Source organism: Scyliorhinus torazame, chromosome 12, assembly GCF_047496885.1.
Source record: "Scyliorhinus torazame isolate Kashiwa2021f chromosome 12, sScyTor2.1, whole genome shotgun sequence".
Taxonomy (NCBI): Eukaryota; Metazoa; Chordata; class Chondrichthyes; order Carcharhiniformes; family Scyliorhinidae; genus Scyliorhinus; species Scyliorhinus torazame.
Genome location: NC_092718.1, coordinates 176,703,528 through 176,730,294, shown reverse-complemented (window position 1 = coordinate 176,730,294; position 26,767 = coordinate 176,703,528). Strand labels below are relative to the sequence as shown.

Genomic DNA, 26,767 nt, shown 5'->3' with positions numbered 1-26,767 from the left:
ATACAAATTAAACTTTTTACACACACAAAAAAATAGCTTACACTTACCCCTCAATACTACTAAACATCCCATTACACAACAATAAAAGAAACACACAGCTCTCAATCCATCAGAAAATCAGCATGGCATAGAGTAATACTTTACTCTGAGAGGGGTATTTAATATGCAAATTATCTTAGTAGCAGAGTAAACAGATATTCACGCAATTGAAGTGGAGAATAATAGAATCAGAGATGTTAAAACTACAAAAGGTGAGAGTTCAAAGTGGAGAAATAAGAATGCATGTTGCACCTACATGCTAAAAGCATGGCTTCTGAGATGGGTTGTTTTGATAGGTTAAAATTAAAAAGGATAAACAATGGGCGGGATTCTCTGATCCTGAGGCTAAGTGTTGACGCCGTCGTAAACGCTGTCGCATTTCACGATGGCGTCAACAGTCCCTCAGCAGTGATTCCGAGCCCCTCAGTAGGCCAGCACGGCACTGGAGCGACCCGCGCTGCTCCAGCTGCCAATACCGGCGTCAAATGGGCACCGCGGGTCTGCGCATGCGCAGTGCGACCGGTGGGATTGCACGCATGCGCACTGCGACCGGTGTGGTTGCGTGCATGCGCGGTGGCTCCCTTCTCCGCGCCAGCCCCGACGCAATATGGCATAGGGCTACAGGGGCCGGCGCGGAGCAAAAGAGGCCCCCAGCCCGAGAGGCTTGCACCCCAATCGGTAGGCCCCGATCGCGGACCAGGCCACAGCGGAGCCCCCCCCTCCAGGGTCGTACCCCCACTCCCCCCCGCCCCCCCAAACCAGGCCGCCCCCGGATTGATGAACGGTGGGGTCCCGCCGGGTAAGACTACACATGGACGGCGCCGGCGAGACTCAGATTTTTTTTACGGCCGTTTGACCCATCCCGGGCAGAGAATCCCCGGGGGAGCCACTCTACTGGCACTACGCCAACCCGCGCCTGCTCTCCGGAGAATCGGCAGACCGGCGTCGGGGCAGCCTCGCCGATTCGAGCTCGGCCCGGCGATTCTCCGGCCCGGTGTGGGCTGAGAGAATCCCGTCCAATATATCAATGATAGGTTTAGCTCTGTACTGGAGAGAGAAGCACAGATAATGAACACCCACGATCATAGCCACCTCCAGCCGGAAATAAAAGCTCTCCTGAAAGTCGTGAAGGCTGAGAGGCTGCTGTTTTGAAAACCTCAAAGATTCTATGTTGAACCAGATGGCTTCCTCAAATAAAGATTCAGGTCATGAGTGGTAACTATTTGCTGGATCTGGCTCATAAGTTAAACCTTACTGGGTGTAGTTTTGGGAAAAGGAACATTCTCAAAGTTTGGGAAGTAATTAAATGTGGAACAGGGTTAATTAAATATACTGTGTATGGAGTCAATACTGTGGTTAATTGTGTTTTGCATTGTGGCCTTTCTTGTTTATTTTTAGTTTAATAAGCATTATTTTATTTGAATGATTACAAGACTGGACCATTCCTCACTGGTTTGCATATCTTTCCTCACATCATACCACATTGTAAAATACACAATTAAGAACCAGCATTCCAAGTTACCCTTCAGGATTTTGCAATGCCCCCGTAAGTAACACCAGCAGGTTTCTTAATAACACATGCAGTAGTTTTAAACAATTTGCATTTGAATCTTTTGTCTCATTCTCCATCAGCAGCTTAACTGAAATCAGTAGAACAAAATTCCTGAATAAATATCCTGGTTCTTCCTAGTCCATACAAGGCAATTACTATCCTGGAAATTAGGTAGAGCTCAAGGAATTTTATTTAACGTAATTTTAAAAATTTGCAACTTAAAACAATTAAATGATAGGTTAAAACATTTAAATGTTTAAAGGGGTGATGAATAATTATTGTGCTTTACCTTTACAGATTTGTGGATCAGAATTATACAAGACAGCAAATGTGAAACAAATATTAAAACCTTGAAATAGAATTAACAAGTGTATAAAGGCTTATTCTGAAATAATGTTGCTTTAAAATTTGGACAATGGTGGCACGGTGGCATAGTGGTTAGCACTGCTGCCTGACGGCACTGAGGACCCAGGTTCAATCCCAGCCCCAGATCACTGATGTGTAGTTTGCCCATTTTCCCGTGGTTTTGTGGGTCTCACCCTCACAACCCAAAGATGTGCAGGCTAGGTGGATTGGCCATGCTAAATTAACCCTTAATTGGAAAAAAATAATTGGGTACTCGAAATTTTAAAAACATTTGGACAATTCTTAATGCCACTCTTTGAGCTACCATTTATTATTGATTAACCTGGTTGCTTTGTCCTTCAAAAGATAATGAAACCTGCTACAAAACTGCAGATCATCTCATCAAACCTTCTGCCCAGAAGGCAGGTGCAAAAGTAACACAACAAACAAACTTCAACAGTAATTAGGGAGGCAATGTATGTTGGCCTGGCAATGGACGGTATCTATTATTTTAATTGGGTATTAAATATTCTAAGTGCATTTTTATTAAAAAAGGTACAATTTACCTTTTCTCCTCAACTTATCCTTTTTTTTTTGCTGAAGCCAGTAGTATATGCTGTGGATACAGTCTTCTGACAATTTTCCTAGAAACTCAGGTGTTGAGTGTTGACAAGGTTTTCAATTCTGGAGACTATTGCAGACTTAAAAGAGGTTTGTTAGAAGCACTTGGGAGCAGCAAACCTGGTCACTTTTTTTCTTTCCTTAGCTTAGGGCATAAGAGATAATTGTCCACATAACTGTTCACATGCTCACCTCGACAACAAGTTTTGGCAGACTATTCAGGAACAGAAAATGCCAGAACAGGAGTGAATTCTGTCCTGAGAACTAGAAATAGAGAAATATCATTCAGATAACCTGAGCCATCTGTAAGAAGTAGCAAAACTCAGTCAGGATATGGTTACTTCATCCGGGAATGCTCTGGGTGACAGGTTCATCGGCTGATGGAACCTGTAATTATATCAGTTCATTGCATGTAAAGAACTTCATTCAAATAGCAATGCCGGAACCCATGATTACATGGCACACAGTTAATAAGCAATCTCCAAACAACAGGAATTTTAAAAACCAATTTTCTCTGCGTCCTTCTTCCCCAACAACAGTGACTCCTTACTAGGGTACTATGGATGGCCATCACTTTCCATGCTTCATTCCTTCCTCAAGACCGTGACGACAAACAGGATATTCAATCACATGGAGCATTGCAGTAAAATCAGATTCTCACCTCATAGGGTGTCCAAATATGCAGACTGCAAGCTAGATAACAATTTGGAGTAGGAATCTTGGCCACATTTTTTCATGTTACATCTAAGCAATAAGATCAATTGTAAGACTGTATCATTGCTCTAGCTCAGATGAACTAGTTTATCATTGAGAGAATCAAACCCAAGACTTTTCAGAATAGCATTGTTTAGTAACTCATTGGATGGACTCTCACACACTTTCTCAGCATCTATATATTTACATACACGCATCTACTCTGAAGAAATCGCCTGCTGAATCGCCGCCATTTCTGGTGGGGAACAAACGTCATGCTTACTCCCAAAACATATAAAAATTGGGTAATTTAATCTTTACAAATTTAATGCTTACAGATCACCTATTCTTATCACGTTGACCCTGTGCAGATTCACCAGACATAAATGATCTAAGCTTGGGGAAATTGAAGGCGGAATACTGTTACTGATGTCACCAAATAGTAAGCACAGGTGACTTGCCCCTCTGCAGTTCAAGCATTCCCATGTCCCTTTGGAAATCTCACTCTTTCTCTCTCTCCTCTTTGGAATTCTGGCTCGAGCTATCTTTTTTCCAGCTGAAATTTTGTTAAAAGTTAAGCTGTCTGTTGCAATTTCCATAGGCTTCCGATCCAATCCTCTGGCCACGAGTTCAAAAATGTCAGGTTTCCTTATTTTTGGCCGAAAGGCTAACTCCAACTCCTAAGCAACAATTTCAACAAGCAATTAGGAAGGAAAATGCTATGTTAGCCTTTTTGGAAGGGGATTGAATAAAGGAATAAGGAAGTCTTGCTGAATTTGTATACAGCCTTGGTGAGACTACATCTGGATTGTGTGTGCAGTTTTATTTTCCTTTCCCAAGGAATGATATATGGCCACAGAGGGAGTGCAACAAAGTTACCAGACTAATCCCAGGGATGGCAGGATCGTCTTCTGTAGAAAGATTGAGGAGACTGGGCCTTTATTCTCTAGAAGAATGAGAGGTGGTCTCATTGAAAAAAACATCCGACAGGGCTTGACAGATTAGATGCAGGAAAGATGTTTCCCCTGGCTGGGGGTCTAAAGCCAGGAGAGGCAGTCTCAGAGTAATAGGTAAGCCATTTAGCACCACGATGTGGAGGAATTTCTTTAGTCAGAGTGGTAAATCTTTAGAATTTTCCAGGGGATTGTAGAGGTTCAGTCATTGAGTATGTTCAAAACAGAAGTCAAATGATTTCATGATACCAATGACATTTAGGAATAGGGGGATAGTGTGGGAAGATGGCATTGAGGTAAAAGATCAGTCACGATCTAGTTAAATGGCGCAGAACGCTCGAGGAGCTGAATGGCCTACTCCTACATTCTTATGTTCCTATACTTTGTAATTTCTCGAGAGACAGTACTTTTAAATTATCAAAAGTAATTTCCATCTGTTCGAAAAAGGCACTGGTTCCAAATGTGGACATTTTTGCAATAGTAAACCCTAGGACACCTGTAGCAGTTTGCTTTTTTAAAAATAAATTGCTACTGGGAAACAATTTACTTTCCCCATTGCTATTCTCTCATATCTGTGTGGGATCAAATCACGGACCTGAGCCCACAAATTTCATTTATGACCATGTAAGGAGAGGGAAAATGACTCCTCTATTCTACCCCTCCAGATCTGACCATAACATGAATTTTTGAATTTAGTGCTTTGCCAATATTGCAGGAGTCCCACTATTCAAGCTTTGAGATGATAATGGATTAGTCAGACAGGTTTTCAGAGTTTAAACAAAGAACAAGATAAGTTTATTGAAACTTTTTCCCTGAATTAAAATAAACTAAATAAATTGCAACCACCATTCATATCTCATTCCTGAGCCCCCCCCCCCCCACACACACACACATAGGTGGTAAAATAGGACAAAAATCTTAAAAGATTTATTAACAGTTAATGAAGTAGATAAAACAAAGGAGTATACAGTTAGCCACATTTTGGCTGGTCTTGATGAGATGTTTCTACATAGCAGTCGTTTTGTTTAGTTGTTTTCCTGAATGTTGGATGGATCAGATTTTCATGTTCTATTCCAAAAGAGCTGTGTTTGCAGTAGATTTCTTTTCTCAGGGTCATGACATTGCAAATCTGGGCATCATACTTTAGAGAAATCGAGAGAGAGATCAAGCGAGAGAGAGAGGTTCTTTGCAGCCTCAGTGCAGCATTCTGATCTCTCAGATTTGCTAACCAGTCCTCAAAGTATCCCGCTGGCTGTTTATTTCAGAGGAATTTGCTAAATCCATGCCTGCCATTGTCATTATTTTTAGAACAGGTAATTACATTTTGAGGTCTAATCTCAAAAACCTTTGCAAAGTTTCAGAACAATGTAAAGCCACAGGAGATGGGAGTCTTTAATGCTCCCGAGGGGTTTGAGTGTCTGTTCCTTTTCATTCCACTTGATGGAATGCAAGTTGTAACTATGGCTGGCTGGCAGCCCTCCATTGCCTTAATAATATCGCAGTTTATTGTTTTTAAAATACAGCCAGAAAGAAATTGATAATTTTTTTAAAAGCATATCCTCATAATGTGTGTGTGAGAGAGAAAATGAGAGTGATAGAGAGGGAGAATGTGACAGTTGGAGGTGATCTGAAGGGACAACTTTGCTGAAAGTAAGTAGAAGGTTCAACAAATCTCAACTCTCATACAAGTCTTTGAAGCAACACTCAGACTACGTGGGTAATCTTCCAAGGATGGCAAGGTGGTTAGCACTGCTGCCTCACGGCACTGGGGACCCAGGTTTGATCCCGGCCCCGGGTCATTGTCTGTGTGGAGTTTGCACTTTCTCCCCGTGCCTGCGTGGGTCCCCGAAGTGTAGGTATGCCGTCAGTGCTGTTAGGGAGAGGGTCCTAGAATTTTGATGGAATGGGGGATATATTTCCAAGACAGGGTGGTGAGTGACTTGGAGGGGAACCTGCAGGTGGTGGGGTTTCCAGGTATCTGCTGCTCTTGTCCTTCTGGATGGTAGTGGTCATGGGTTTGGAAGATGCTGTCCAAGGAACCTGGAGTTCCTGCGGTGCACCTTGTAGATGGTACACAGGGCTGCCACTGTTCATCAATGATGTTTGTGGAAGGGAGGAGCAATCAAGCGGCTACTTTGTCCTGGATGGTGTTGAGTGTCTTGAGTGTTGTTGGAGCTGCACTCATCCAGGCAAGAGGAGAGCATTCCATTACACTCCTGACTTGTGCCTTGTAGATGGTGGACAGAATTTCGGATGTCAGGAAGCGGGTTACTCACCACTGGATTCCTAGCCTTTGACATATGTTAAAAAATTGGGTAGCGATGTCAGATTAAATTTAGTGCATTCATTTTTTAAAAAAATATTTTTATTCTCCTCCTTTTTAACATTTTCATCATATGTACAACATCAACTAATTAACAATAACAACAAATAGGCGATAGAGTGCAGTCGGTCAAAATGGTGGTCCTTCCGAGGTTTCTGTTTGTGTTTCAGTGCCTTCCTATCGTGATCACTAAGGCCTTTTTTAAGAGAGTAGGCAGGAGTATTATGGGGTTTGTGTGGGCGAATAAGACCCCGAGAGTAAGGAGAGGGTTCCTGGAACGTAGTAGGGACCGAGGAGGGTTGGCGCTGCCAAACATGGGGAGCTACTACTGGGCAGCAAATGTGGCGATGATCCGCAAGTGGGTTATGGGGGGAGAGGGGGCGGCATGGAAGAGGATGGAGATGGCATCCTGTAAAGGAACGAGCCTGGGGGCGTTGGTGACGGCACCGCTGCCGCTCTCGCCGACAAAGTATACCACAAGCCCGGTGGTGGCGGCAACGCTAAGGATCTGGGGCCAGTGGAGACGGCACCGGGGTGCAATGGGAGCATCGGTGTGGTCCCCGATCAGGGGTAACCACCGGTTTGTCCCGGAGAAGATGGACGGGGGGTTCCAGAGCTGGCATCGGGCGGGGATTGGAAGAATGGGGGACCTGTTCATCGACGGGACGTTTGCGAGCCGAGGGGCACTGGAGGAGAAGTTCGAGTTACCCCCGGGAAATGCCTTTAGATATATGCAGGTGAGGGCTTTTGTGAGGCGACAGGTGAGGGAATTCCCGTTGCTCCCGGCACAAGAAGTTCAAGATAGGGAGATCTCGGGGGTATGCGTCAGGGAGGGCAAGGTGTCGGAAATACACCATGAGTTGAAAGAAGAGGGGGAAGCTCTAGTAGAAGAGTTGAAGTGTAAATGGGAGGAGGAGCTGGGGGAGGAGATCGAGGAAGGTCTGTGGGCTGATGCCCTAGGTAGGGTTAATTCCTCCTCCTCGTGTGCCAGGCTCAGCCTGATACAATTTAAGGTGGTCCACAGAGCGCACTTGACGGGGGCGAGGCTGAGTAGGTTCTTTGGGGTGGAGGACAGATGTGGAAGGTGCTCAGGGAGCCCGGCGAACCACGTCCACATGTTTTGGTCATGCCCGGCACTGGAGGGGTTCTGGAGAGGAGTGGCGGGAGCAATATCTCAGGTGGTGAAAGTCCGGGTCAAGTCAAGCTGGGGGCTAGCAATATTTGGAGTAGTGGACGAACCGGGAGTGCAGGAGGCGAAAGAGGCCGGCATTCTGGCCTTTGCATCCCTAGTAGCCCGGCGAAGGATCTTGCTGATGTGGAAGGAGGCGAAGCCCCCCAGCCTGGAGGCCTGGATAAATGATATGGCTGGGTTCATAAAGTTGGAGAGGATTAAGTTCGCCTTGAGAGGGTCTGCGCAGGGGTTCTACAGGCGGTGGCAACCGTTCCTAGACTATCTCGCGGAGCGTTAGAGGAAGGTCGGTCAGCAGCAGCAGCAACCTTGGGGGGGGGGGGGGGGGGGGGGGGACGACTGCCCGGGAGGGTGGACATTTTTTGTTACGAGGGGTGGGGGGGGGGGGTTATTGTTTGTAAGGGAGAAAAATTGTGTTAAAAAACTTTAATAAATATATATATTTTTTTAAATAACAACAAATACAATGGCAATCCCCTAGCCAACAATCCCCTCATCCCACCCACCCTCAAACAGCTCCCAACATTTCGAATACAAAACACCAAGAAAAAGAGTCATTATTAATCTATACATTCCAAACCACCTCCCTCCCAACGTTCGATGTCATCCAATTCATGAAAATGCATGATGAACAAGGCCCATCTTCAGCGCATTTAAATGTGAGGTGATACAATTTCGAGGAAAGAATAAGCAAAGAACACTAAATGTTAAAATTTCCAGATGGCTAGAGGAGCAAAGAGATTTAGTGTTTTAGATACAAAGATATTTAGAAGTGGAAGGGCAATTTCATGAAAATATAAGGAATGCAAATTGAAGATCTTAAATTTTGTAAGCAGGAGCATACGGTACAAAAGCAAAGAGGCAGTAATAAAGCAGTATGAATCATTGGTTACAGTTCAGTTTGAATATTATGCGCTTTACTTCAGGAAGGATGTCAAGGTCATAGAAAGAGTGCAGAAGAGATTTCACTCGGATGATACCACAAATGAATAAATGTTGTTTCGAGAAGAGACAAGAGAAACTGAAGCTCTCTCTACTCGAACAATAAAGCTGAGGAATGTTCTGAGAGAGATATTCAAAATTGTAAGAGACTTTGATAAGATCAATAGGAAAAAAAATATTTTCACTGGCTGATTCATATATAGAGAAGTAAAATAGTCCTAATACTGACTCTCTGGAGGCATCACTCTGTACATCCCTCCAGTCCAAACAACATCCATGAATCAATCAACTTGTTTTCTTTTACTTATCCAACTATTCATCCAAGCATAACATTCATTTAGCATCCGTATTGTTAGGTAAATGCATGTGCCATAGCTGGACATTTGCGTGTATGCCACTCTAATCACAGAATTAGTCACAATATCTCAGGAATTTGAACTATTCTCTCTCTAGCCACATATTTACCTTTATCTTAGAATTCTTATATTAACAAGCACATGGTAGCAATTCCGGTATTATATTCGATAATATTTTCCTTTATTCCACTTGCTTCCTTGACTTTTGGTTGTTTCTTTTCAAAATCCTTTGCATCCACCCTTGACCCGGACAACTCGGGGGCAATAAACCATTCAAGGCACTTGGATTTATTTACAAAGTGCCTTTTATTGCCTGAATACACAATCTGTAGAATTAATATCACGACAATGATTCTGCAATTCCCTGTCCACTCTCCTATCTTTTGTTACCTTTAGTCTCACACTGTAGTGGCTTTGCTCCGAGATACCAGATATTGGCTACTGAATATTTGTCAATTCAACAATCTTGGGATTGCATCATTTGCAATGTTTGTAATTACCCCTTCCCAACTCTATGAAAGCCTCAGCCAGTTTTTTATGCTCATTAAATCACTCTGCTTCTCAAACTGATAAATAGTGCGTTCCAACAGCACGGACACTTCCCACACTGAAAGCATTGAGGATCTCCCACATCACACTGGCATTGCACACCAAGAGCTGCAGGTTTTTTCTAGATAAACTCAAAGACCAACAACTTAAGTGATTTAACCATTGGAATATAAATTGAAGTGAAAGAATAACACTCTGCTGTTCAATCGCCAGCTGAAGGTAAACTCCATATCAACTGGTGTGTCACAGAGCACTGGTCACTACAAACATTATGAACGATACAAGGACACCCCCAAAAAACAAGAGACTTACAAACTTGTGTATTGCAGTCCATTTCTCTTGCAAAAACGCTGCAGCCAGCCGGCCCATCTGGAGGCAGGGATCAAAATTTGGTTCAGCATGCCATCGACATCAAACTGGTAAAATCCAACCTGCCCAAGGGAAGGTCAGAGGTGGTGCAGAAGTTCTCTCAAGAACCAACAATGACAACATGACCTGCTAATTCTATGGAAGTTCATGCTAATCCTGGATCAGGGACTTCAGTTTTGAGAGGACCCATAGAAGACGATAGTCATCTACAGCTTGGATATGCTCAAATAACTCTCCGAGTCTACCACCACAATAGTGACTGCACTTCAAAAGTACTTCTTAATTGACTTCAAAGCGCTTTGGCATGTTGAAGACACTAGGCAAATGCAAATCTTCTTTCTTCTCTCTCAAGATTATAGATTTATATTTTACCTGGAATTAAGCAATTAATATTACCGTTCATGTTCAATCCTTATGATTTTAGTGTGATACACTTATTGGCATCAGCTGACTAGCTGGTTAACCATTTCCAATTAACAGCTAATGATAGATGCACTATCTATAGAAACTTCTAGTACAAAGGAACTCATTGAGGAATAAAGAGAAACACTGTGCTCCAATTTAAATATAAGCACATTGTCACAACCTGTTTCTCTGTAAGTGCATTAAGATTCCTGAATGTATTCGCCATATTTGACTGACACTGTTGATTTTACAATATTGACATTTACTCCATATAATCTAGAAACTGCATATCAGAAGGTTTAACTGTAGTGAACATTCAGATCCTGGTTTTATTATAGTGTTCATCAATTTAGTTTGTTTAATTCAACCTTCATTAAATTGAAGGAGAGTGAAATTCAACACATATGAAATTGTATGGCTGTAAAATATACAGAACGACAAATTCAAGTCTTTGAGAGTGCAGATTATAACAGCCCAAATCTCCTAGTCCTACCTTGGGAATGTGCAGCAGGAGCCTGCCGAGGTTCGGACCCCCCCTAACCCTCCCCCAAATCACCAACCACCCCCACAATCACCTGACAGCTAACCAAATTTGTTTAACCTATGCACTCAGACTTGGCCACTGTACAGCGGCCCCCCTCCCTCTCTCTTCCCCACCCCCCTCTCCCTCTTCCCCACCCCCCTCTCCCTCTTCCCCCCCTCCCCCCCCTCCCTCTTCCCCCCCCTCCCTCCCTCTTCCCCCCCCTCCCTCTCCCCCCTCCCTCCCTCTTCCCCCCCTCCCTCCCTCTTCCCCCCCTCCCTCCCTCTTCTCCCCCCTCCCTCTTTCCATCCTCTGTCCCCCTCCCTCTTTCTTCCCCCCTCTCTCTTTCTGCCCCCGCCCTCTTTCTGCCCACCCTTCTCCCCCTCCCTCTTCTCCCCCTTCCCCCCCCTCCCTCTTTCCCCCGTCCCTCCCCTCCCTCTTCCCCCCCTCCTCCCCTCCCTCTTCCCCCCTCCCTCTTTCTTCCCCCCTCTCTTTCTGCCCCCTTCTCCCCCTCCCTCTCCTCCCTCCCTCTTTCCCCCCCTCCCTCTTTCCCCCCCTCCCTCCCCCCTCCCTCTTTCTGCCCCCCTCCCCCCTCTTCCCCCCCTCCCTCTTTCTGCCCCCCTCCCTCTTTCTGCCCCCCCTCCCTCTGACCCTCCCTCTTTCTGCTCCCCTCCCTCTGTCCCTCCCCTCCCCCCCCTCTTCTCCCCCCCCCCTCTTCTCCCCCCCCCTCTTCTCCCCCCCCCCCTCTTCTCCCCCCCCCTCTTCTCTCCCCCCCCCCCTCTTCTCTCCCCCCCCCCCTCTTCTCTCCCCCCCTCTTCTCCCCCCCTCTTCTCTCTCCCCCCCCCTCTTCTCTCTCCCCCCCCTCTTCTCTCCCCCCCCCCTCTTCTCTCCCCCCCCCCTCTTCTCTCCCCCCCCCCCCTCTTCTCTCCCCCCCCCCCCTCTTCTCTCCCCCCCCCCCCTCTTCTCTCTCCCCCCCCTCCCCCACTGAACCGACTACTCATTTACTCACTCACCCATACTCATTCCTTGGAAGACTGGAGATCTTCAGAAACTTACCTGAATAATAATGTTTTAGTAAGCTTACACCAACACTGCACTGAAGTCATGATGAGAATCCCCTCGTCGCCACACTCCGGCGCCTGTTCGGGACACTGAGGGAGAATTCAGAATGTTCGGGACTCGTGGGAGGAAACTGGAGCACCCGAGGAAACCCACGCAGACACAGGGAGAATGTGCTCTTGATCATAAGACTGCTATTGTTTAGAGTGGGAAATTAGATTTCAGACAGAGTTGTTCAATGGCTCCATGCTATTTACAATTTACTGGACGAACACTGCCTTGTTGATAGTTGCTATTTAAATATCGTTTTGAAAGTTATATCAATTAAATGCAGACAACTTGCATTAAACATGAAAACCATTTTCATTACATACTTGTGAAAAGAATTAAGCAGTATTACAAACAGCTTTATGGAGACAGAAGGTAGTCCACATATTTCCAAGATGTGATATTGAAGCAAAGCATGGAATTCAGTCATGTATAACAAAACTAATTAAGTTAGAAGTCTGCTTGAAAATTCTTATGTGGTATGTCATTAAAAAATTTAGTCCACTATACAAGTTGTATAAATATGGCAGCTACTCCAGTAAAAAGGAAGGGCAGAGCCTCTCCTTCCCCCTGATTTTCCTAAGCTTTCTGGACTTGCCCTGGAGTGCCTGTGACTGCTTCAGCAGGGATCAGAAGATCTCGTAAGAAATGAGTAGTATCGTTAGGTCAGAAAAAGATTCATGGACAGTTGCAATGGGCTGAGCATTGTCGCTACCTGTGAAGTTTTGTCCTACCCAACAATATACCTAAGCATTGCTGCTGACTGGAAGACCTAGGCCAATATTTCTTTACAGTAAGTGATTGAACACTGAAAATTGAATCAATTCAGTAATTGTATGTATATCACCATAGTGTAGTATATGCTTTGGGTCTTAACAGGGCACAATCTGCAATTTAATTAGCCTCTAATTGACTAGATGTGAAAAAAAATGAAGAAACTGAGCTTAAACCGCCTAAATTTGAATTTGTAACAACACAGTTTTCAGATTGTTTTGATTGGTCAGTTTAAAGGGAATGTCAAGTGGTAGGTTTATTTGATGGGCCTGCCTGGCACAGACAGCTACATGGGGCCTGCAAAAGATTGGAGTGGATGATGCACATGCAATTGCCACCATTTGGTGGCAGTGACAGTGGGTGAGAGGGAAAAAAAACAGGAAAAAGGACAGCACAGTGGTCCTCTGGCTGGAGAGATTGTTTCTGCGAGGTATGGGATAGCATTGCTGGGGGGAATGGGATGGATGGCTGGAATGGGATCAGGGTGGGATGAGAAACACGGGACGGGGGTGGAAGAAAGGAATGGATGGGATGATGGTATTGGTTTAAGTGCGGCAAAATGACACGGACCATTATTTGATACAAATTACATGAAAGTTTTCCTAAAGCTAAAAATAAAGTTTACTGGATTTGAATGAACATATTTTTGAAAAGCTGGCAGATAAATTTTAAAAATGCATCGGGCAGCACGGTGACACAGTGGTTAGCGCTGCTGCCTCACAGCGCCGAGGTCCCAGGTTCGTTCCCAGCCCTGGGTCACTGTCTGTGAGGAGTTTGCATATTCTCCCTGTGTTTGCATGGATTTCACCTCCACAACCCAAAGATGAGTGGATTGGCCATGCTAAATTGCCCCTTATTGGAAAAAATGAATTGGGTACTCTAAATTTTTAAAAAATGTATCAGTGCTGACTCCATAGACAAAGATGAGGGGCGTCATTCTCCGACCCCCTGCCGGGTCGGAGAATGGCCGTTGGCCGCCGTGAATCCCACCCCCGCCCCCGCCGAAGTCTCCGGTACCGGAGATTGGGCGGGGGCGGGAATCGGGCCGCACCGGTTGGCGGGACCCCCGCTCAATTCTCCGGCCCAGATGGGCCGAAGTCCCGCCCAGAAATTGCCTGTCCCGCCGGCGTAAATTAAACCTGGTATTTACCGGCGGGACCAGGCGGCGTGGGCGGGCTCCGAGGTCCTGGGGGGGGCGCGGGGCGATCTAACCCCGGGGGTGCCCCCACGGTGGCCTGGCCCGCGATTGGGGCCCACCAATCCGCGGGCGGGCCTGTGCCGTGGGGGCACTCTTTCCCTTCCACCTCCGCCACGGCCTCCACCATGGCGGAGACGGAAGTGACTCCCCCCACTGCGCATGCGCGGGAAACTGTCAGCGGCCACTGACGCTCCCGCGCATGCGCCGCATTTCTGCGCCAGCTGGCGGGGCAACAAACGCCATTTCCGCCAGCTGGCGGGGCGGAAATCCCTCCGGCGTCGGCCTAGCCCCTCAATGTTGGGGCTCGGCCCCCAAAGATGCGGAGCATTCCGCACCTTTGGGCCGGCGCGATGCCCGTCTGATTGGCGCCGATTTGGGCGCCAGTCGGCGGACATCGCGCCGTTGGGGGAGAATTTCGCCCGAGAAGTCTGTACCCTTCAGAATTTCTACAGTCTAATTACATCACCATGTCACCACACAAAACCCAAGGCTCAAGGAAGGAAGTTATAATGTTGCTATGAACCTTGAATCCTGAACAAGGTTTTTCTCATGGAACTAGATTGGCAATTATTCCTCACCCTATTTTTACACATTGACAACTTCATGCAGCTTCTCCGCACCTCCTTTAAGGGACTGACGCATGAAGAAAGACCGGTGTGATTTAGGTTTAACAACCCAGAACAACATGATTCAATAATTGATTAAGCTTTACAAGGTAGTAGATAATAGGAAAACGCTAATCTGAACATTACTTTAATTTGAACAGTGGGAGTAGCAGAAGAGGACACATATTGAAACGAATGAAAGAACTGATTTCGAGATTCTTCTTCAAATATTAATCATTTTCTGCATGAAGTGGAGATTTAGGCAGAGTGGTCGAAAAAAAAAGATAGAATTGTGTAAAAAGCAACTAGGTTCAACCATGAGGCGAAGGAAGAAAGTGTTGAGTTGTTCAGATTGGATGTATTAACATGAACTAAAGAGCCTTCCTCATCCCCAAGTATCGTGTGACCTAGACAAATGATCTAGACAGTGGCACAGTGGTTCGCATTGCTGCCTCACAATGCCAGGGACCCAGGTTTGAACTTGGTGTGACTGTGTGGAGTTTGCACATTCTTCCCATGTGCATGTGTTTCCTCCGGGTGTTTCGTTTTTCTTCCACAATCCAATGGTGTGCAGGTTATGTGGATTGGCAATGATAAATTGTCCCTGAGGGCAAAAGCTCAAATGGGGTTACTGGGTTACGTGGATAGGGTGGGGACATGTACCTAGGTAGGGTGCTCTTTCAGAGTGTCGGTGCAGACTCAATGGGCCAAATGGCCTCCCCCTCCACTGTAGTGATTCTATGATTCTATTCTATGAATGGCAGATGGCATTCAATGTAGAAATAAGCACATTGTACATTGGATGAAAAGTTGGGGACATACTGAATGAGTGATGTGAGGCAAGAGGCTGAAAAAACATTGGAGAGTGACCATATCCTGTCATTGTAGAGCAGCAAACAAAACAGAGAGCAGCAAACAAACAAAGCAGAATGTGAAGAAGCAATGTGAAGAAGCAACGCTGACAACTAAATAGACTATGTAGGTCTGAAGTACGCTAAAGCTGTTCAGAGTTCTGCTCAGGCCACACCTTTAACACTGCTTCAGCTTTGTTCATCTCAACACAAGGGGGAGTTGAAGTGGTTGATCCTTGATCTCAAGAGGATGGGGCAATCATAAAAAGGCTAAGACTCTTCAGCTTTGAAATAAAATGAATAATTGGGCATCTTCAAGAGATATTAAGTTTAATTAGTAGAAACAATTATGAGCATTATTTCAGTCAGACCAGAACTGAGGTAAAAAGATTATGGGTCCAAACTGCTAAAAGACAAATTCACACCATTGTCAAAAGCACATATTTACAGGCCGGCACGATGGCACAGTGGTTAGCACTGCTTCCTCACAGCGCAGAGGACCTGGCTTAGGTCACTGTCTGTGCGTAGTCTGAACCTTCTCCCTGTGACTGCATGGGTTTCCTTCAGGTGCTCCAGCTTCCTCCCACAAGTCCCGAAAGACATGCTTGTTAGGTGAATTGGACATTCTGAATTCTCCCCGTGTACCCGAACATGCGCCGCCGGAGTGTGGCGACTAGGAGATTTTCACAGTAACTTCATTGCAGTGTTAATTGAAGCCTACTTGTAACACTAATAAAGATTATTATATGCAGGGCAGGAGGATTGGCCACGCTAAATTGCCCCTTAATTGAAAAACAAATGAATTGGGTACTTTAAATTTATTTTTGAAAAGCACATATTCACACAGCGATCAATAAGGGCATCTCAAGCAAAATCTGTGGAATATTTCAAGAGACATCTATGAAGTGATGGGAGATTTATAGATTTCAGTAGATAGATGATCTCATTGTCAGTGAAACAGGTTACTAAAAATCACAAAAGGAATGAATAATTAAATCAAGTTTCCAAACTGTGGGTTGCAACTCCTGATGGGGTCACAGAGATCACATTGGGGTTGTACACTCTCCCTCCTCTGAGGCGACAATAGTGTCTGTGGAGAGGAGATCGCCCATTCGGGGGCTCCGAAGGGACAGCCCTGGACCCATTGGATCAATTCCAGCAAACAGCAAGGGATGGACGGTGAGCTCAAAGTACTTTTCTTTGACATCAGAGGGCACTTTTACAAGTGTGTGCGGGTGTATGAAAAATAATTTTTTTAAGTACCTTTTATATTCATATGATGTATTATATGTTCATCTATAATAAAAACTTTCTCAATTATATCCTTAATGTTAATGTGCGGTTTTACTGCTCTGTTGTTTATGCTGGCGCTGGGGTCACATGAATTTTCATGCTTTAAAATGAGATCACATTGGAAAATAGTCTGGGTCGCAGGGGGTTAAATGAAATTATGCATAAGGTTATTGATTTAATAAAATCATACAAGGATTTATTAAACTGTTAAACTATGGAAACGAATTCCAACTCTCGACTGTCAGGTTAGTGTTGGGAACAGGAAGCTCGATTTTAGCACGTCAGTTGATTAAATGTGATCTGATGCCACCAACCAGCATTTCACTGTTGAACACGCACCTAATTGCATGAGGCACAATCTTAAACCCAACAGGTTTGTAGCTAGATACTAAAAGGTCACCCTGCTCTAGGCTTTGTGATTATTTTTACTTAATGAGACAACACTTTACACAGGTCAATTTATACTCAGCTACATGATTAGGGGCAAACTGGTATAACTTCAATGATTTTCAAATTTTATTCCATAATTTAAACATTAAAAAAGAAAAGGATAATGATCTATTTATGGGCAGCATGGTAGCACAGTGGTTAGCACAGTTGCTTCACAGCGCCAGGGTTGGATTCCCAGCTTGGGTCACTCCCTGTGCAGAGTCTGCATGGGCAACACGGTAGCACAAGTGGCTAGCACTGTGGCTTCACAGCGCCAGGGTCCAAGGTTCGATTCCCCGCTGGGTCACTGTCTGTGTGGAGTCTGCACGTTCGCCCCATGTCTGCGTGGGTTTCCTCCGGGTTCTCTGGTTTCCTCCCACAGTCCAAAGACGTGCAGGTTTAGGTGGATTGGCCATGGTAAATTGCCCTTAGTGACCAAAAAGGTTAGGAGGGGTTATTGGGTTATGGGGATAGGGTGGAAGTGAGGGCTTAAGTGGGTCGGTGCAGACTCAATGGGCCGAATGGCCTCCTTCTGCACTGTATGTTCTATGTTTTCACCGTGATGCGTGGGTTTCCTCTGGGTGCCCCAATTTCCTCTCACAAGTGCCGAAAGACGTGCTAGTTAGGTGAATTGGACATTCTGAATTCTCCCTCAGTGTACCCAAACAGGAGCCATAGTGTGGGGATTTTCTCAGTAACTTTATTGCAGTGTTAATGTAAGCATGCTTGTGACACTAATAAAGATTATTATTATTTTGTATTATAGGAAAAAAGATTTGGAAAACAGAGATGGAGTGGGGGAAATCGACACACTAGAATGAGACACTGACCATGAAGGAAACTAACTATTTCTTATAGGTAAAAGAGGGTTAATTAATAATTGAATTAATAATTGATTTAAAAGCTCAATCATAAGCCATTCAAAATGGATTCCATCATGATTGTGCAAAATAAATATGTTTGAAAAAGCAGACAACTTGCAAAAGAACTAGGCAAATGCAACATTTCTAACAAGGTCAGGTTGACACTAGAACTCATATGAACGATCCTTTGTCCGAAAGAAAGAATTGGCCATCATCCAATTATGTGCCCTGGATAAAACACATACCAGTATATGATAAGCACAAATGTCACATACCAATATATGATAAAGCCCCACTGAAGAGTTTTCAGAAGCAACATAAATGTTAATTTTAAGTTTGATGAAATAATGTTTCTTATAGTGATTTGACAACCCGCTGATCAAATCAAATGTATTAAAGATTGACTCAAACCAATCAACACGTTACAGGAGCAAGGAATAGATTGACTTGGATTGATAACAAACGCCTTAAAATGTCATGGTTTCGGACCATAATTATTTTCTAGAATCATTCTCTACTATTGACTATCCTATCTTATCTATTTGCTAGTTTCTCATTCTATCTTAAACTGCGCAGCTTGTATTGTTCTGTACATAGAAACTGTTACTGTATTTTGAATTCAATTTATCTGTAATTAATAAGGACAATCATCTCAAAAAAGCCTTCTGCAGGCAGGGGCTAAATTGAGAACGTTTTAAATTCTGTAACAAGAACTCTTTTTATAATCGATCAATAGATACACAAATAAATTATTTTGCACCCGAGATGTGTAGTCAAAATTTCTGCCTGTTTAGTTGCATGTGCGGCGTCACAGAAATATGAAATAACAGAAGTGCAGATCTTATCAGTGATCTACTTTTTGTATAAAACAGTATTTCCTTTTGAACTTTGAACAAACTTTAGACTTTCCTAATGTGGAAAATCTGAAAGGTCAGGTCAGACAGATGTACCCTTTTAACGATCATACCTTGCTTTGTGAGTGCATTCCTAAGTGCTGGAGTGATCATTTCTCTTGGCTCTGCTATTTCTTTTATTCCAATGGCATACTTTGATGCTTTTCGTCTCACAGCTTTTTTGGCCGCTGCTCTTTCCTCCTATAAGACCATAGGAAACTGAATTAAGAATTAACACAATTTACAGCATGATGGTTCTATCATATAAATATTGTACACTGAGGTCTTTTGCAATTTGGAGACTTGAGAAGAGGAATGCATTTTCTTTTTAAAGAAGTACAATATAGATAAACAGTTTTTATAGTATTGACAAATTGCTCATCAGAGCTCTGCTGGCTCAACCATGTGGTTCGCATGGAGCATTCCTGCATAACAAAACTACAGCCAGCTGAGCATGGGAACCTGCACCATAGGACATACCAAACTTAGATACAAAGACATTTTGAAGTCAATCTCAGAGCTTCTAAGTTGGGCCCTATCACATGGAAAAAAACAACTCTGGGGAGATCAGAGAGGAGATATCTCGGTCATCAAACAATCTCAACATCTCAGTAGGGAAGCGGTTGCGAAGTAGAATTGTCACTGGACATTGATCTATTTATGGGCGGCATGGTAGCACAGTGATTAGCACTGTGGATAGATCTAATTCAGATACCCAGGTAAAATCCCACCACGGCAGATGGTGAAATTTGAATTCAATGAAAAATCTGGAATTAGAAGTCTAACGATAACCATGAAACCATTGTCGATTGCCGTAAGAACCCATCTGGTTAACTAGCGTCCTTTAGGGAAGGAAATCGACGATCCTTACCTGGACTGGCCTACGTGTGACTCAAAACTCACAGCAATGTAGTTGACTCTCAAATGCCCTCTGAAATGGAAGCAATAAATGCTGGCCCAGCCAGCGATGCCCACATCGCGTAAAGGAATCTTAAAACGCTTCGTGAAATATGCATTTATGTTGTGAACTTTTAACAAGTTAAATTTCAGTTACAATCTGAAGTAGACTCAGAATAAGTATTCTGAATGATCAGATCGACTCAGCATCTAGTTCAGAATGATTGTTCAGAATGTTTTATTTTTGCAATTGTTCATTAGTTTCCCCACTGGTATTTTCCCTTTGTTTATTTGCATTGCGTTTGATACCCACTTTCTTACCTTCATTCTGATTTGCGAACTCTGAGCCAATCAATCAGCAACATGCGACTGAAAACACAAGACCATAGCAGTGCGACAGAAAATAGGTATGATGCTTTGAGAAGTTGCTCAGTCAATGGAAGTCCAGATCCACTACATCTACAGGATGTCCATTATCCATAGAATTATAGAATAGAATCATAGAATTCCTACAGTACAGGAGGCCATTCCGCCCATTAAATCTGCACCGACCCTTTGAAAGAGCACTCTACTATGCCCACTCCCCCACCCCAGCTCCTTAATCCCACCTAACCTGCACATCTCTGGACACTAGGGAGCAATTTATTTTAGCATGGTCAATTCACCTAACCTGCACATCTGTGGAATGTGGGAGGAAACCAAAGCACCAAAGGAAACCCAAGCAGACACGGGGAGAAAGTGCAAACTCCACGCAGACGCTCACCCAAAGCTGGAATTGAACCCATGTCCCAAGCGCTGTGAGGCAGCAGTGCTAGCCACTGTGCCACCATGCCACCCTAGGGCACTGGATTATAAGTGACATAAAGCACTTTAAATGCTAGTTAGTCAGCTTAATGCCAGAGGCCTAAGGCCTAAGATGGCAAGTAAAGAGGTGAGAGTTCCTTCTGAAACTGTCACAAAGATCAAAACTTCATCAGGGTAGGAAGTGGTCAACGGCAATGTACCTGTTGTGTAAGGGTAACAGATGAGGTCTGCTAATGTATGGTGTAGTTGATATATCACTGACACTAGTCATTAAACGTGAAAGAGAGAGGTTGGAATCATGCTGAGGGTCAATGTACCTAGTCTAAGCTGTTTAGCATCTTACCAATAAACAAGTGTTAACCAGATATCAGAGTGTCTACAGTCTGTCTGAGAACCATGTCCTATGCCTAGAGTCTGAGATAGAAGAACACATCTCACAACATGTGATGTGGCAGTGATGGAAACATCGATGTAAAATAACACATTGACGTTAAGGAAGGAACCACAGAATGAAGAAACATTTGAAAGCAGCTTAAGCACTGGAGAGGAGTAACGATGACTACACCTGGAGTGCACCAGAGAGAGATGAGGAAGAATCCCTTTCAGTATGGAGTGATCTGCTGGATGTTGAGATAAGACCATAAGACAAAGGGGCAGAATTAGGACACTCGGCCCATCGAGTCTGCTCCACCATTCAATCATGCCTGATATTTTTTGCATCCCCATTCTCCAGCCTTCTCATCATAATCCCTGATCCCCTTATTGATCAAAAACCTATCTATCTCTGTCTTAAAGACACTCAGTAATTTGGCCTCCACAGCCTTCTGTGGCAAAGAGTTCCACAGATTCACCACCCTCTGACTGAAGAAATTCCTCCTCATCTCTGTTTTAAAGGATCGTCCCTTTAGTCTGAGATTGTGTCCTCTGCTTCTTGTTTTTCCGAGAAGAGGAAACATTCTCTCCACGTCCACTCTATCCAGGCCACGCAGTATCCTGTAAGTTTCAATAAGATTCCCCCCTCATCCTTCTAAACTCCAACGAGTACAGACCCAAAGTCCTCAACCGTTCCTCATACGACAAGCTCTTCATTCCAGGGATCATACTTGTGAACCTCCTCTGGACCCTTTCCAAGGACAGCACATCCTTCCTTAGATACGGGGCCCAAACCTGCTGACAATACTCCAAATGGGGTCTGACCAGAGCCTTATACAGCCTCAGAAGTAAATCCCTGGTCTTGTATTCTAGCCCTCTCGGCATGACTGCTAACATTGCATTTGCCTTCCTAACTGCCGACTGAACCTACACGTTAACCTTAAGAGAATCGGGAACAAGGATTCCCAAGTCCCTTTGTGCTTCTGATTTCCTAAGCATCTTCCCATTTAGAAAATAGTCTATGCCTCCATTTCTCCTTCCAAAGTGCATAACCTCACTCTTTTCTACATTGTATTCCATCTGCCACTTTTTGCCCACTCTCCTAGCCTGTCCAAGTCCTTCTGCAGCCCGCCTGCTTCCTCAACACTACCTGCCCCTCTACAGATCTTTGGATCATCTGCAAACTTAGCAACAGTGCCTTCAGTTCCTTCCTCCAGATCATTAATGGATATAGTGAAAAGTTGTGGTCCCAGCACCGACCCGAGGTACACCACTAGTCACCGGCTGCCATCCTGAAAATAAATCTTTATCCCCACTCTCTGCCTTCTGCCAGTCAGCCAATCCTCTATCCATGCCAGGATCTTACCCTGAACACCATGGGCTCTTAACTTATTTAACAGTCTCCTATATGGCACCTTGTCAAAGGCCTTCTGGAAATCGAAATAAATCATGTCCACTGGTTCTCCTTCGTCTAACTTCCTTGTTACTTCCTCAAAGAACTCTAACAGATGTCAGACATGACCTCCCTTTGACAAAGCCGTGTTGACTCAGTCCTATTTTATCATGCACCTCCAAGTACTCCGCGATCTCTTCTTTAATAATGGACTCTAAAATCTTACCAATGACCGAAGTCAGGCTAACCGGCCTATAATTTCCCGTCTTCAGCCTCCCTCCCTTCTTAAACAGGGGTGTTACATTAGCCAATTCCCAGTCCTCTGGGACCCTTCCTGCCTCCAGTGATTCCTGAAAGATCATCACCAATGCCTCCAGAATCTCCTGAGCTATCTCTTTTAGAACCCTGGGGTGTAGTCCATCCGGTCCAGGTGATTTATCCACCTTCATATCCTGAAGAATAATTCATCTTTCCTGTTAATGGACACACCATATGAAGTCTGATGTCATTTTCAAAGAATCAGCTATGCTTTCAGTGGCTGAGCATGCACCATCCATGTGACTGTCTCAAGGGCCACAGAGAGTCCAGAAGTGGGATGTATGGAAACTCAATTTTCTGTGGTACCGAGCAGTGTCAGGTGTTCATGAAAAGGAACCAAAACTTGAACTTTGTGATTTAATTGTTAAAACCTTGACATCAACCAAGGAATCCCTAGTATTTATTGATCAAGTGGCCCATTGTGTGAGGCAGGCCAAGCTTAGAGTGCTTAATCAGGCTATAAATCATGGCGACTCGGAGGCTTCATATGACTCTGTAGATTGGGTAGCCAACGGATCCACTTCTCTGAAAGCCTGCCAAATGGGCAATCCTCATACCTGCGTCAAGTAGACCAAATCAGGCAAATGACATGAAAGAAAACCCAACAGGCGCCAAGACCACCAAGCAAGGGGCCTGGAATCCTTCCAGTGGGGAAAACTGGGCATTTCAAGCATTTCTGCAAATCCAATAATTTTATTCGAAGACGAAACCATAAAGCATTGTCCATCATGCAACAACCTTCATCTTCTTATGTAGAAGTAACGGAAATACAGTCTTCAGAAGCTGAGAAAGTTTGTACAATCAACAGCAATAACCTCCCTTTCACAGAGACACTATCCATTACTCCTAGGGCAAAAAACTGAAGTAATGAATCCCTCAGTTAATCATGAAATAAGGTCAGAAGTGGTGGATACAGAAAGCACTGCACCAGACGGTGACCATTCCCATGAAGAGGCTCTTCCCAGAGAGTGATGAGGAAGAATGCCTTGCAGTATGGAGTGAACCGCTGGATGTTGAGATCCTCAAGAATAATTCATCTTTCCTGTTGATGGACACACCATATGAAGTCTCTGATGTCATTTTCAAAGAATCAGCTATACTTTCAATGGCTGAGCAACATTGAAATCTTAATCCACTGAATCTGCTATCTGCTGATGCATTGTCCAGCTCATGTCCTGTTATCCACAAAGGATATTCCACAGGTGAGGTTATCTTGTCTCCATATTCTCAGCAAATGTTCCCATTGCCCATGGTGGAGCAACCACATCCAGAGAGAAGTATGGCTCCCTGCCTACAAAAAGTAGACAGCCCTCCAGAAATATTATTGGGAAATCACCTCTTCTTTTTTGACAGTCTTGCAGGAAGTCATTGTCACTTTCATCGTCTAAGTTCAATGCAATCTCAGATATTCAAATGCCTTTTCAGTCTTTGATACAGCAATGGAAGATACAGCTGTGACAGTCTTTTTGAAATTAAAGACCATTACTTTTCTGAAACTTCTTCCCAGCGTCTTTCGAGGGAGCAATAAGTTCCTCAGAATGTCCCAAGTTCTTCTCTTCTAGTCACAGAAGGTCTAACAGTTGATTCTCTTCAGTCTTCTCCTTTGGATCAGTCTTTCATTGAATATTTGTTCATTTATTGTCCTTGCAGTTAAGTCATTCTGCAACCTACACTCGGCTTCCCAGCTCTGCTGACAGCAGTGATGTTAAGTGTTTTCCTATTCTGCAGATGGGGATGTCCTACCAGATGCAGAAGAAAACCCTCATGTCCAAGTTATCTTCTCTGAGGGATGAGTGTGGGAGAGTAAATCTCCCAGGTCCGTAATCTGGGAGGATGAGGAGGAATTGGAGCTTGTTATAATCTATGGTTGTAAATAGGAAGTTACAGAAATGCAATGTAAATAGTGGAAAATTAAGAACTCAGCGACTGGTTACCCAGAAGACCATGGAACACATAATGACTCAATGCCCGACTCATAAATATGACGGAGGTATTACAGCAATACACGCCTCCACTCCTGACATAATATCCTGACTTGACCAAGTTGATGTCAAATTATAGTTGTTGTTCTATATGCAGCCATATTAAAGAAGAAAGTAAATAGTTAAAAACATAGTTTCATGTTATTGTTAAAAGGTAGTTCATGTTATTTTTAAAGGTAGTTCATGTTATTTTTAAAGGTAGCTAGCATACTTGGTAGGAGGTGTAGTGTAAGGGTTAATAGCAGAGATATGCTAATATATGACGTAGATGATGATGTATCACTGACCCTCGTTAGCCATGCATTCAACTCTTGAGAGAGATATTGGATTCATGCCAAGTGCAACGTGCCTACTTTGTAACCTGCTTACGGAAGTTCCAATTGTTAAGCAGGTACCAGAATATGTCTGCAGTCTGTCTGAGAACCAAGTCCTGTGCCTAGAATCTGAGATAGAAAAACACATCACATAACAGTACCCTCTACTTTTTTGGGGAAATGTGTGGCCAATTTGCTTAATTTAACTGTGTTAATTTTTTTGCACGCCCGCTGTGCGCACAGTGACATAAAGGGACCGACTTATGCGAGGCCTGCAGGAGGACTTTCAGGTTGCTGCCCAGTTGTGCATCTCAGAGAGAACAGTGATCCAAGGTAGGGCACCCAAAGCCCAAAACAAGAAGAAAACAAGTTTGGGATGGGGCGGCGTGGAATCGGATGTCACCAACAGAAAAGGGAGAATCCAGGACCTATAAAGGAAGCTGAGGTGAGAGCACGGATTGGATACACACAATATAAAATAAAAGGATAATAAAACGTTTATTTCTTCCTAAATTTCTACTTTAAAACTTCAATGGCCAAAAGTAGATTTGGGAAAGGAACAGCAGTGCCATCTTGTGTCAAGAGAAAACAAACTGGGAGCCAGGAGTTTGCAGGAATAACAGCACCACTTAGTGCCCCAAGAGAGTATTGACTTGATATTACACAAGAAAAAAATTAAATCTCAATCTGCAATGCATTTATTAAAACTGCATGGAGAACTTTAACAGCATTCGATGCACTGGGAATTTATTTATAGCTTTCGGAATTTATAAATGTAGAAACATCCTCCAGTGGAAGGAATAAGCAGAACATTTTAATTAAAATGTCCAGGCATGACAGGTTCATGATTCTGGCTGGATATCAATGTATTTTTTAGAACAGTACCTTTGTTCAAAGCAAGCTTACAAAGTTCATCAGTCATCAAGCAACCAATAATCTACCACTGAAGACTTAAAATGTAACATCCAAGAAAGACAACACAAGGTAAATAGAGTGACATGGTCTTCTACCTCAGTGACACGAATATCTGATTCTCTTACTATCTCTCTGTTAGCACGGAGTCAGGTGATAGGATTTGATTCATTTTTTTCCCCCAGACAGGCTCTCAATGTAAGTAATCCTGTTTTTTTTGTTTCAAACACACCGTAGAAAACCTTTACAGAATATATTAAACAAAGTTTTCTCTCGCTCAAACTAAAAATTCACCATTCACTGATTTAATTCAATTGCCAGTTTTAAAAGTAGCAATTTTTGGACGAGGAACTTCAAGACTGGCATTTACATTTTGTCTGATTTTTTGGAAAGACCAGAGGAAAATAAAAATCTTAAAAGCAACAGATAATTTTCCTTAAGCTCAAATGTTTAATTGCATTGACCAAACGTCTTTCAGGCCAACACCAGCTTTTGTTTTAAAAGGCACATGGAGAAAATACAGAGGGGTATGATTCTTAGAAAAAAAAATAAGGGGACCTATACACAAAGTAATACATGTAGAGAAAGAAACTAGTCACCAGACAACGTTAATAGAAAAAAAAATCTAACAGGAAAGTTTATTAAATGACAAATTGGGCTAAAATATTAAATAATATGAGGAAGACAGATAAATAACTTTCCTATTAAGAATAGATTCTTCAGTTTTCACAAAGGAGGACTACTGATACATTCCAGACATGGCAAAGGAGGCAGAGTGATCCATAACATATGAAAGTGCATAAAAGGTGCCATGCAGAATCTGAAAAGATTAAATATCCGCAATACTCTTGCAGCAGATAATACACATTCTAAAATCCTCAAGTAATTAAAGGACATTTCTCCAGG

At 43.7% G+C, this 26,767-nt stretch overlaps 1 protein-coding gene across 1 annotated transcript in view; it reads right to left on the bottom strand.

The window, feature by feature from the left end:
- Positions 1 to 26,767, bottom strand: part of tyw1 (tRNA-yW synthesizing protein 1 homolog (S. cerevisiae)) — a 197,358-nt gene that overhangs the window by 153,405 nt on the left and 17,186 nt on the right. The window contains exon 8 of the mRNA XM_072469445.1: positions 18,944 to 19,070. Coding sequence (XP_072325546.1) covers positions 18,944 to 19,070 — 127 coding nt within the window. The remainder of the gene's footprint in view (positions 1 to 18,943; positions 19,071 to 26,767) is intronic.